The following is a 13,191-nucleotide window of genomic DNA, read 5'->3' as shown; positions in this document are numbered from 1 at the left end:
GTAGAGAAAAATCGGAAAATTTACTCAAAAACATTCTTAAATTATAAATGGTAAAATTGAATATTGTATATCTGTATAATAAATTAACACGTAGGCAGTAATGTTATTGCTTATTTTTGCATAAAAATGTCTGCCTTAAAACAGGTTGTACGTAGTTACGCAGACTGGACATAATTCGGAGAAATCTATCACCTATGTATATGTAGTAGATAAAGCAATTGTATTTTTTTTTAATAATAACCCATGATTATTATTTTCATTATATTATATACTAGCGGACAAGACATACGTTGTCCTGCACGAACGATGACTTGCCTGCTATTAGCTTTGAAAAATACTTTTCATTGATGAGTAGGTACCTAGATACTTGCTTATGATTAAATTCCAAAACTAAAAATTATTGATATTTAAATATTGAGTTTAAATAGGTACCTAGGTACTTTTTATGATTGAGTTCCAAAAGAAAAAATAATCATTTTTTTAAATACAGAGTTATTTTTGCAAATGTCAAACTCTGCTCTTCTAACAGGGGCGCACTTTAATAAGGATTGCGATTTTCAAAAATGTATTAAATGTCGGTTGATATTATTTTAGTATTACCAAAAATCCAGTAAAAAGAAGGAAATGGGTAAAAATTATAAGGAATTTAAGGAATAGATCATTGGATGGTTCATATGAACCATTGACGTCATTCAAAGTAGTGCGTTTTTATTAAAATATATAAAAAAAATTCGTACATTTTTAAGAAATTTTACGCTACAAATTAATGCTCTAATTTTTACCGCGCGCAAGAAAACATTGTTTGTATCCAATTTCCCGTAGGGCTGAAGTTCCTCATTCACAAAAAAAATACATTTATTCACGCCACAACAGCAGACATTACAAAAATAAACACGACATGGGGGTTTTATAACTTACATAAGTATCTCGTAACATAATTTGATGTATTGTATGTTCTCTACATACCTGAAAATTTATAAAAGAAATGCGACAAAAGGTTTGATACAATACTAGGTACTTATTGTGTGTACCCCACCCCGGATTATGGGTTCTGAAAACGTGTAGAAAAATGCTATCAAAATCATATGTATTTTTGCCACGTGGTCGTGGTAGTAAGGAATTTTACAGGTAATTAAATATTACTACCTACCATTAGTACACGTGTTAATAATATTATTACGGAGAACTTATACAGCGCAATTTTCGTAATATAGTACCTCAACGGCGCTTGACGCAGTGATTTTATGAATACTAATTTAATTTTAACTAAAAATTTATAATTGTAGTAAAATGTACGAAGTAAGTTTTTCCGAACGACGAAAAAAAAACTTCAGAAATGATGACATCAGTCTGGTTTTTTTTTTCAAAAGGTAAGGATAAATCTGTGGAGTAAAACTGTCGTATTTTGTGTGATAAAATCCGTTAACTCTTCAGATAGGTACGAACTTAGGGTCAGTTTTGAATAAAACTGACTTTCTTGTTAAAATGAGTTGCACGAAAAAAAAACTAAATCAAACATAATTAGGAAGTTCAGTGTTTTTTTTTTAATTGTTACGTATCGTATTATCAGCGCAGATTTTTTAAAGTTTTGTATTTCTGAAATCACTACGCGCGTGACGTCTCAAGTTCTCTTCCGTCTCTTCTCGGTCAGTTCTGCCGATTGGTCCGTTGGCTAACCGTAAACTGGAAATCTTTTACAACTCTTTTAGCGTTGGTCGATTCATACAAACTAGTGACGTCGTTAAAACTAGATCGTTTTTATTAAATAATTTTATCATACATTTTCAAAAAACTGCCGTACAATTTAATACTCTTATTTTTACCGCATGTAAGAAAAGATTTTTTGTATCCAATTTCCCGTAGGATTGAACTTCCTCATTTACCAATTTTTACGAGAAAGTGGCTTTCATTTAACATTAATTTAACTTATTTAAGCCACTGGCCCTAATTTTGTCTCCGAGAGTTTCGTGGATAAAACATATACCTACATATGGCCGGAATAAATGATAACGTAGGACGAGGACGACAGGCATTTACAGGGCTTATGAACTGTCAATGGCTGGTTTAAGTGGCCACTTTACACACTGTGTAACATTCACCATTCTGCCTATATTTGAACATCTATATTTCTTCAATTCTTTCATCCATTGACAGTTCATAAGCCCTGCAGATGCCTAGACTTCTATATTATCTTCTCTTAAATGTTCTTTATCTCTGTTGTAACATGTTAATATAAACAGCTCCCCAGGGAGTCGAATCCAGTCCTTGTCTACAAAAATTTGGACAAACTCAAAATACCGTTGATATCAATAGAAGTTACTGGTTCTCAGACGAGTCGTGACAAGTTGGATTCCATGAATAGTGAATATGTACCAAGCATTAATAAATCTAAAATGAGCTAACGATCGAGACTGTTCGATATTTCCAGGTATAAATGTGTATGCGGTTTCCAGGGCGAGGGTAGGAAGTGGAAATACCGAAGATTTACGTTCCGTGTGCAGGGCGAGTGAATGCAAACGTCAGTACGCCCGGCTTCTAAGGGCCGGACGGGACAGGTGTCGAGATAATGGAATTCTAGCACAATACGAAGTGAAGGAAGGTCTTCACGATGACAATGAGGGGCGAGGAAGGGAAAAGTGGGGTAGGGGGCAATCATGTTTTACTATGAGCAGCTGAGAGCTGAAAACGACGTAAAAACTATTTCTTTCGCCGACAGTGGGGTACTACAAGGCCGCGATTGTCAGGGAGCGTCAATAATAATAATGATCCGTAATATTGCGAAATTTTTGTGATCATGTAGCAAATCATCTCAAGAGCGCTTTACACTTATTTAATTAACTAAGTATTAAGACTTAAGCGACTTGAAGAGAAAATTGATTTTCCTTATATTTTTCAATGCTTCTTTTATTATTTTTTTAATGTTTTAAACTATTCTTATATTGTAAGTATTTATCCCTATAAAATGTATAAATGGACAACGTCCGTAAATAAATAAATACAATAATAAATTATTATTTGATTCCACATTCCTCACCATTTTATGACATGTATAAAATAATGTACCTTTTTTTAAAGTTAAAGTTATTATGTGCAAGCCTTATCTCCCAATTAAAGAACAGCTGTTAGTTTTAATTAATACGGTTATTTATATTTTATGTATGTATCTTTTGATATATATTTATGGTTTTTCAGTACAAAACGATGACCAACTCTTCTTTTGACCAGTCTGTTTTTTGGTTGGCAGGAAGATATTGCTTTTAACAATAAGTCCGCCAAAGAACTTGTTCTTTGAACTTGAAGTTTAAATAATTAAATTGAATCTTTAATGGCTTACCTATACCATCTACATCAACACAAAAAGCCATTATACCTAGCAATCTGCGCACTAAATTCAGTTAACGCGCATTACAGTTGCATTAGAATAAAATAACCTTTACAATATTTTGAGTTTGTCTAAATGTTTGTAGACAAAATACTGGATTTCACCCCCTAGAGTCATTAAGATTACAACGGGGATGGAGAACATTTCAGAGAAGGGAACATGGAAGTCTAGGCAGCCAATGACAGGTCATAAGCCCTGTAAATATCTAGACTTCCACATTCCCTCCTCTAAAATATGTTCTTCATCCCCGTTGTAATTTGTAAATCACCTTTGTAAGGCCACCTTTGAGAAATTATAGTAAGAAAAAGACGCCATGTAAGAGATTCACAAAAAATGGACAACTTAATTGGAAGTAATACTGCCCATATACCACATTGGTCGGCCTCGTGGTGTAGTGGTTAGCGCATTTCCCTACCTGCAAGAGGTCTCGGGTTCTATTCCCGACATGGCTGACATGAAAAACTTCTTTAAAAAAGGTGTTTCAACACTATAATATTTCATATTCCCTGGACTAGCGCCTGAAATGTAAGCGTACTTGGCCCCTTAACTTTGGTAATACGTTTTTACCACTTGCTAAATGAATAAAATATGTAAACCATTTGATATAATGATATATAAAGGATATAAGTATTCAAAAAAATATTTCAAAGTTCCCCAGAGTCTTGGCCTATAAAGGGATCAATCGAATTAAAAAGTAGTACAAAAGTAGTTTTTGTCGGTTGATTTAAAGTACTTACTTATTGTTTTATTATTGATTAAAATCACGTATAAATATTGGAATAACATATTATTATAAAATTACGAGTGTGTTTATTTTTAAATGTGTTTAATGCAAATACAGTTTCTATAATATTAATAACAAGCCCTCCGAATTTAGCTCCCCTGGCTGACGATCGGATTCCCGGCGAAGTGGCTTCGGAAATCTCCGTCACCAGCTGTTGTTGTATCCCCTACGTGGGGTGTGAGTGTATTAGTAGGCTATAACCTCCACCACCCTACACACGTGGTATGTGGGTGTATGGATATAGCCAGCGTGCACCACGGAGAAAGGTGTCAACATACTGCATTTAATAAATTAGTAAGAAGTCATGAGATTTACCTTTTCGACAAAATGCTTTGATTTAATAATAACCTTAATTTATGATGGGATTTCGTATTGTGAGAAAATATTCGAGTATTTACAGGTATAAATTTACTCATCCATTCACTATTCCCTTAACGGTGTATAGGGCACTGCATTGGTACACCAATCGCAGCGTATCTTAATTATTTTGTTACATGAAGGTAAGACGACCAGTCTTACGCTGTAAGTGCCATTCCAGGGACTATGAAATATTCTAGAGTAAAAACACATTTAAAATCAATATTTCATGTCAGCTACGTCAGGAATCGAACTCAAGACTCTTGCATGGTAGGCAAAGGTGCTGACCGTTGGACGTCGAGGCGGACGAGCCTGATTGAAAATACACTATTTTAAAGAAAATTTAAATATTCCAATAACAAGAGTAACTATGCATGGTATAATAACTTATATTTAAATATAAGTTATAAATTAAAAATACTTAGTACACTGCCACTTATTTATTTAACTAATGAGGAAGTTCGGTGTTTTTTTTATATATTTGTTAATATCCTATTAAACTAGGTCAATTTAAAAAATAATAATTTATGAATCGTATTTCTATCGGCAGTATGTTTTTTTTAAGTTTGATATTTCTGAAATTACTCCGCGTGTGACGTCTCAAGTTCTCCTCCGCTTCTTCTCTGTCAGTTCTGCCGATTGGACCGCTGTCTTACGTAAACCGGAAATCTCACTCCGAATACGAATGTTTTGTTTTAAAGTAAAAAGTAATGCAATGCGATTAGTGTAATCGTGGTTCCCTATGCACCACTGGGCGTGGATAAAGGCAGCAGGGAAAGGAAACATGACCAATATAGTAACACTTCCAAAACAAATGTCAATATTAAATAACCCACATGTTCATTATTCCCTATTCCCATCTAGTGGTACATAGGCCACTGCATTGGTATACCAAATGCGGCGTATTCCGATCATCTGTTATACGACGGTAAGGAGATCAGTTTTAATATTTAGGTACCAGCCCAGGGACAGTGAAATATAATAATGTCAAAACACCTTTAAAGCCAATATTTCATGTCGAACTTATCAGGAATCGAACCCGGGACCTCATGCGTGGTTGAGGAATGCGCTAACCACTGATGAACAACTCATATCTCCATTTCAACACTGGTCCAGGATTCTGGTTATATTCGAATGATGTGTATTCTAACATCCGCCCGGACACGGAACCAACCCAGAAAATAAATACAAAAAAACACTACCATCTTTCGAAGCTATTTAAATTTTAGTTAGTACTGAATTGAATGTTACATAAATTATTTTTTATGTATTTTTTTCTCTTTTGATACGGGCTTGCCTAGTGAAAGACAAATTTAAAAAGAAAAACTAATTAGTTCAGATTTAGTTTTAATACAACTATTTTAAAATTGCTTTATTAAAAAAAAAGTACAACGTGCAAATCGAAGACGCTCCCGATTTTAGGTAGGCATTGAAACAGCTGTGACAAAAACCAGTTTTGAACAATAGGGGAGTTTGCAAAATAAAAATGGATCCTAAAACTTTCGAAAGATTTTTTCTGGAATATTCTAAAGAGGACAATTCGAATGATGTTGTAAGCCGATTTTTCAAATTCCCCAACAACCGAACTCACTTCATTTCATTTCACAATTCGACGTTCATCGTGGACCAAAAGGCAAGCAATCCAGTAACAAAAGAGAAGATCGTCCGACATTTTGTTTTCTGGGGCAATAACCGAAGGCAAGAATCTGTTTAATTCTCAGGGACGTGAAACATCAATAAATTATCAAAACCTACCCATAAATTGTACGACTAAAATCTTAGGCGCGACCGACAAACTAGTTATATGATCAGATAATAAAGTATAATCGTCACGAAACTTATTAAATATTTTTAGTTTCTTAATGTATTAACTTCCCAGCGATATTCGTTGAAATAGCCGAAATGCACGTCGGTTTTATCACATAAATGGTACGGGATATATTAGATATTAGGCTACGTTACACGGTTCTAAAACCGCTGGATTATGATGAACTGACACACATCAGCTGATTATTAGACACGTGCGTGAGGTAAATTAGAAAAGAGGCGATACTTTTGAAGCATTGTTATGGTATTGTACTATCAATAGACACACTAATGGATTTCTGAATAAACTTCAGCAAAAATGGCCGGTCTAAAGACCCCATCTTGAAATCGCCTCCATGTTGCAAAACGTGAACCATTTGCAATTTCGTACATTACCTCGCAGGGTGTGTAAAGATTTCTAGCTGAAAACCTCCCAATGATGTAAGAAAAGGAGGGAATCGAAGTAATTTTACATAAATACATAGCAATTCGAAAATCTAGGAATGCCGGCCGGCTAAATGCATAAATGGACCTACCTTAACAAAGCTTATAGACGTGGTAGTCCCTTCGACGTCAACAATTACTACGCTGGATTTCAGTGTCTTTTCGTCGATATTCCCGACACTTTTCTCCATTGTAACACTTTTTATGGCTCGTACGAAAACTTATGGGAAGTTGAGCCGGAAAAGTCACAAACTTATCGATTTGACTAGACGCAAACCGCGATATCTCAAATAAGATGCGCGAAGCAATCGCCACCCGTTGGGTCTGCCTCGCCTGGCCTGTCTGATGAAGCCACTGCCACCTAGAGAGATGAATGGATATTTAGTATTAAAACCCCTATTTTATAATTTAGTAAGACCTTTAGTCAAAAAAATATAGCCACGGTAATTTGACAATACTACAGAAAACCGAATACCCTAGCTCTTTTTGTACAGGGTCGAATTCTACATACTGCACAGACAGCTGCTCAACCAACGCATATATTTCAGGGGAGTAGCTTTTATAATCCCAATCAGCTGACATTTTTTATTATTAAAATATATTTTTTAATAGGTAGCTATTGTAAAGCCAGTTCGGTTTTATTAAATATTTTTTTATGTTTTCCATTTTTGTTCATTGCATTAATGAAACATATTTTTAAACGTTTATTTAGATATTAAAATACATTGCATTAACTCCGATCAAATCAAAAGTAACGTAAATTAAATTAAGTAAAAATCGCCATTAAATAATAAACACATTGATATTGTTTCAATATGTTTTCATACACATATAGGAAGGGTGCTGTACATCTAATGGTTAAAAATATATAAAAGTAATGCATTTAATCAAATAAAAAACACACAATTATGGTGGAGACAAATTTATAAGTTTAGTTATTTTTGACCATTAGATTGATGATCCAATTACTATAACATGTCCAATAACTAAAACACCCACCCTTTATATAATCTATAACCTCAGCTTAATTTTAAAATACCTAAGTAATGTATATATGCTTAAAGTAAAAATAATCTTATTAACATTAGAAAAAGGTACAATTTGTGAAATTTACTTATTGACACATGATAACGCGAGTTAAGGATTTATTAAGATTCTTTTTTATGAATATTTATCAATTTTGGTTATTTTAATATTCAAACAAAGAAAACAAAATACTGAACAAATGTGCAATTTTCAAAGATATTTAGCAATTTGTGTTTGTTTACATTATTTATGTTTATTTTTACGCATGCCAAATTATCATTATTTATTCCCGCAACCAATAGTGCAAATAATATTTTGACAAGTGCATGAATTACGAGTTACATTATTTCGTATTATACAGCGATAAAAAAAATATTTTAGACACATGCATACATCCAATGAATTATTTTTGTTTCAAGTGTATAAGAGTACAGTTCTATGTGTAAAATAGAACCAGAACCCTGGATTTTTGAGTTGATAGCTACTCTTAAGTAAAAATCACGGACAAAAAATCGAGTGAAGATAAGTCGACCTCATTGTGTAGTGGTTGGCGAGTTTGTCTACCATTATTGAGGTCCTGGATTGGATTCCTGGCAGGGTAGACGAAACATGTTGATTTAAAGGGTTGCTTAAACTGAAATATTTCATTGTTTCTAGAATGGCACCTGAAGTAAACGATTCACCTTACCTTCATGTAACAAATTAGGCTGCATTTGGTTTATAAATGCAGTGCTCCATACAACGTTGGTTGTGAAATGAGCAATGATGATGAAATATTTATAGATAAATTTTATTAGTAAGCTGAAAAAAATTGCCTGGAAAAGTAAAGTGAACAATTACAATTTTACAATATTTGAGTTTGTCCCAATATTTGTAGACAAAATACTGGGGGAGTCATTGAGATTAATAAATTACAACAGAGATGGAGAATACCTTAAAGAAGGGAATATGGAAGTCTTGGCATTAACAGGGCTTCTGACCGATCATTGGCTGGTTTAAGTGGCCACTTTACACACTTTGTACCATTCACCATTCTGCCTATGTTTAAACATCCACATTTCTTCAACTCTTCCATCTGTTGACTTAAGTGAAGTAAAAGAGCTGAAACCTTTTTCACGTGAGTGAGATTCATCCGGCTGAATTTTTTTTCAGGCGTTGCCTAGTAGGTGAATTTTTAGATATAGATTATTTTAGTTACCTATGAATGTTTTAAGCACCAATCCAGAAATACAGCTAAAATACTTAAGCTGTATTTTTGGATTGGCTTGAAAAGGTAGGTATGAATAGAAAAATTCACCATTCTAATTTTATGCGACTTTATTTTTACCTCCAAAATGTATTCATCTTGAATTAATTTAGAATACTCCCATGGTCACTGCCTTCTGTATCCAAATAACGGCGTCGTGACAAAATATTGGCGGGTAAGTTCAAAAATTTTCAAGTATTTTTATAACTTCCGTAGGTAGTTCATGAAATAAAAATTAGTATTGTCAACTCTGTAAAGGAGACTTTATTAATAAAATACGGAGTAAATTATTTTTATAATTGTATTATATACATTTTCACTTTTAAAAATTTGTAATTTGAGTAAAATAATTAATTTTGTTATCACATGCAACGGATTTATTCAAATGATTTAGAGAACAAGTGGGTTTTAAGTTTTTTCCGTAGCATCACTTTACTCTCACAGTTTAGCACTTCTGCTGCGAGAGCATTCCATGCCATAGGGCCTGCAACCGCAAATGCGCGTTCACCGAATTTAGTGTGCTAGTTGCGTGGAGGTATATAAATAAGACGCATTTAAAAAATGGCACCGCGCTAATGTTCAAATGCTAATGCTTTTGCTGGTGTTATGTTTATTTTTACCCTACACAAAGTATGTATTAATTGTCTACTAATGAAATAATAAAAATAATAATCATAGTTTTTTAACAAAATAACAATTACTTTATCTACTAGATATACACTTAGGTAATAGATTTGTCTAGTCTGCCTAAATAGGTACAACCTGTTTTAAGGCAGACATTTTTATGCAAAAATAAACAATAACATTATTCAATTCAATTAAATTCAATTCATTTATTTAAATATAACATATACATTACAAACACACATTTAATACGTACATATTATAAAAAAGAAAAGATACATGAAAGAGATTCATGTCAAAGTAGTAGGAGAATCCTGCTCCGGAAAACCCCTTCGGATACATGGAACAGATCAATATCCAGAGCGATGTTGTTCAGCATAGCGGTAGCTCTTCCAACAGGCATAACCATCGGCAGGTTGGTCCTGTATATCGGAATATGAAACAATCTATGCCGACGCTGTCTTAGGTAATTATCAGGAACATACAAACCAATGCTCATCATAATCTCAGGATTATCGACGAAACCGCGCAACAATCGATAAAAATGTGTAGTCAAATACACATTCCTTCTAGTCTCTAAACTGTTGTAGCCAAGCATACCCTGGAGAAACTCGGTCGAATAGAGCCAAGGATAATACCCGCACTCTCTCATGTAGAGATATCTCAGAAACTTCTTTTGGATTTTCTCTATCATAAGAGAGTACTTCAGTTCATGTGGACCCCAAATCATCGAGCTACTCTCGAGTCTACTTCGCACCAAGGAGTTGTAAAGACTCAGTACTCAGTTCTCAGTACGCGGGTATTTTCAAAAACCCTGGCAGTACGCAGAACATCTTCAATGCATTACCACTGATTGTCTCTATGTGTTCATGAAATGCCGGGGTACTCACAAATCTAACGCCCAGATCCTTAACATTTGACGTTCGTATCAGATTCTGGTCACTCATTTTGTAGTGAAAAAATAGAGTTTTTTGGGCCCTAGTGAAAGACGTGACCGAACACTTGGAAACATTAAACCTAAGTTTGTTACGCCTTCCCCATTCACATATATTAGATATATCCGCTTGGAGAAGACGAAAATCATCCAAAGTTGTCATCTTTAAGAATGGTTTTAAGTCATCCGCAAATAACAGAAAACGCGAGTTCAAAATTACATTTTTAATATTATTAATGAAAATAGAGAACAACAATAGACCCAGGTTAGAGCCTTGCGGGACGCCCGAGAAGTATAGAAACTCTCTGACGCAAAAAGACCATTTTGAGTATGTTCAAAGAGTTGTTGACAGGCTGGATTTTCTCCCTTGGAAGTTTTTTTTAGATTTAAATTGGTTGCAACAGATTTGCTACAATTTGTCCAAACATTGTCCAAACAGTCCAAACAGTCATTGTCCAAACAGTCTCAATAATATGAAATATTTGTATATAACCACATACTGACTTTTCTATCTTTACCGGTTTCGAGACATACCCGTCTCTTGGTCAGGACACCAATTAAACCAACATGCAAAACCCACTATGTGATACAAATATGTAATAACATTTAGTAAAATGTTTGACCTCAAAGTAAATGCTTTAAGTATTAATAAAATCGTACATTTTCATTCTTCTTTCTGTGCTATATCAGGTCTCCCCGACGTTGGCGATCACTTAAGAGTAGGGATTCCGGTCCTGTACCAACTGGAACAACGCCTCAACGCCATGCTCTCCCGTCCAGTCGTGGATATTTCTCAGCCAGGACATCTGTCGCCTTCCAACTCCAGGCTTTCCCTCGATCTTCCCCATCATGATTAGCTGTAGAAGCGCATATTTGCTTCCGCGCATGATATGGACCAGATATGCGAGTTTTCTCTGTTTTATTGAGGATAGTAGTTCTTTTTTGGCATTGGCTCATCTTAGCACCTCCACATTGGTCACTAAATCTGTCCACGGAATTCTCAACATTCTCCGGTGAAGCCACATTTCAAAAGCCTCTAATCGGTTCACGGAGTTCACCTTGAGAGTCCATGTTTCAATCCCGTAGAGCAGTATTGACCACACATAGCACTTGACCATCCTCTGTCTCAGTTTTAAATTAAGACTATCACTGCAGAATAATGATTTCATGCCATTGAATGCAGATTGTTCTATCTCTATTCTGCATCTAATTTCCTTATCTGGATCCAGATCAGAAGTGATTTGACTGCCGAGATATTTAAAGTTAGTCACTCTCTCGATTGTTTGACCATTTATTGGCGATACAGCATTATTATGAGGGTTTCAGCTAAACACCATCATCTTTGTTTTAGCCACATTGATGTTCAAGTCCATTACTCTACCAGCTTCGTCAATTTTACTAAGGAGTTCCTGAAGGACACATTGATTTACATTTACATTTTACAACAGGCCAGGAGGCCTAATTACAGTGGTGAATTACATCACAGAGCACCCGGCTTGAGAAAAATTACATTTTAATTTTTGTGTTCTCACCGGGAATCGAACCCGGAACCGTGCATGAATCAAGCGTCTTGACCACTACACCACGGAGGCCGCCACATGCGTTGTCAGCCAGGATGACGGTATCTTCAGCATATCTGATGTAATAGATAATTTCTCCGTTAATTCTTATTCCCTTTCTGACATCAGCGAAAGCATTCTTAAATATCCTGTCCGAGTATAAGTTAAAAAGTAAGGGCGATAATATGCAGCCTTGTCTCACTCCTTGCTTAATTGAAATACCTCTTGTTACAATGTGACCTAATCTTATTACAGCTGTCTGCTGCCAGTAAAGATTCTTTATGAAGTTAACATCCTTGTCATCCAGCTGGCACTCCTGTAACAGTTTCAGTAATTCTAAGTGCTTTACTCTGTCGAATGCCTTCTCGTAGTTAATAAAGCAAGCAAAAACGTCTTTTCGCTGATCTCCACATTTTTGTAGGACATTTATTCCAAATAGTGCTTCACGTGTACCAAAGGCCTTCCTAAATCCAAACTGGGCATTGTCCAAATCTTCTTCACATTTGCCTCTTATTTATTTATTTTATTTGACACTTTATATACATATACAATAAATATACATATAAGGGCGGGCATATTGCCTTAAGGCAATTTCTTCCTACCTACCCAAACCGTTCAGTTTGAGAAAATTATAAATACATGAACATATTGAATCTTACAATTTTATACAAAAATTAAAAGCAAAGATTAACAAAAATAAATATAAATATAAAAAAAAAAATACTATACTATGAAGAGAGGAGAGGGGATGGGAAGGAAAGAAGAAGGATAAAAGAACAATTTAAATATTTAGATAGTGACATTTCAATCTTGACTTAAATGTAAATAAAGAAGCATGAATAATTTTAAGGAGTATTTTGGCTCATAAGACTAATGAGTCGATAATCACTTCATTTTTTGGGATGCTATTTTTTAGGTAGTGTGATAAATATTGACTGGAGCCATTCTAATGGAATTTTTCCTGTGTCATAAATTTTGTTAAAAAGTTTAATGATTTGATCAATGTTTTCTTCCTGGATAAGTTTTATC

General features: G+C 34.5%; 1 protein-coding gene across 1 annotated transcript in view; it reads right to left on the bottom strand.

The window, feature by feature from the left end:
* Window positions 1-7,099, bottom strand: part of LOC148284975 (uncharacterized) — a 30,761-nt gene extending 23,662 nt beyond the window's left edge. Inside the window, exon 1 of the mRNA XM_088232049.1 lies at window positions 6,866-7,099. Within this exon, the coding sequence (XP_088088175.1) occupies window positions 6,866-6,964 (99 nt within the window). The 5' untranslated portion in view covers window positions 6,965-7,099. The remainder of the gene's footprint in view (window positions 1-6,865) is intronic.
* Between the last annotated feature and the right edge of the window lie 6,092 nt (window positions 7,100-13,191).

Source organism: Micrasema longulum, unplaced genomic scaffold (assembly GCF_059751315.1).
Source record: "Micrasema longulum isolate JH-2025_06_02 unplaced genomic scaffold, ASM5975131v1 h1tg000072l, whole genome shotgun sequence".
NCBI lineage: Eukaryota > Metazoa > Arthropoda > Insecta > Trichoptera > Brachycentridae > Micrasema > Micrasema longulum.
The sequence above is the reverse complement of the archived record's forward strand: the minus strand, read 5'-3'. Positions and strand labels throughout refer to the sequence as shown.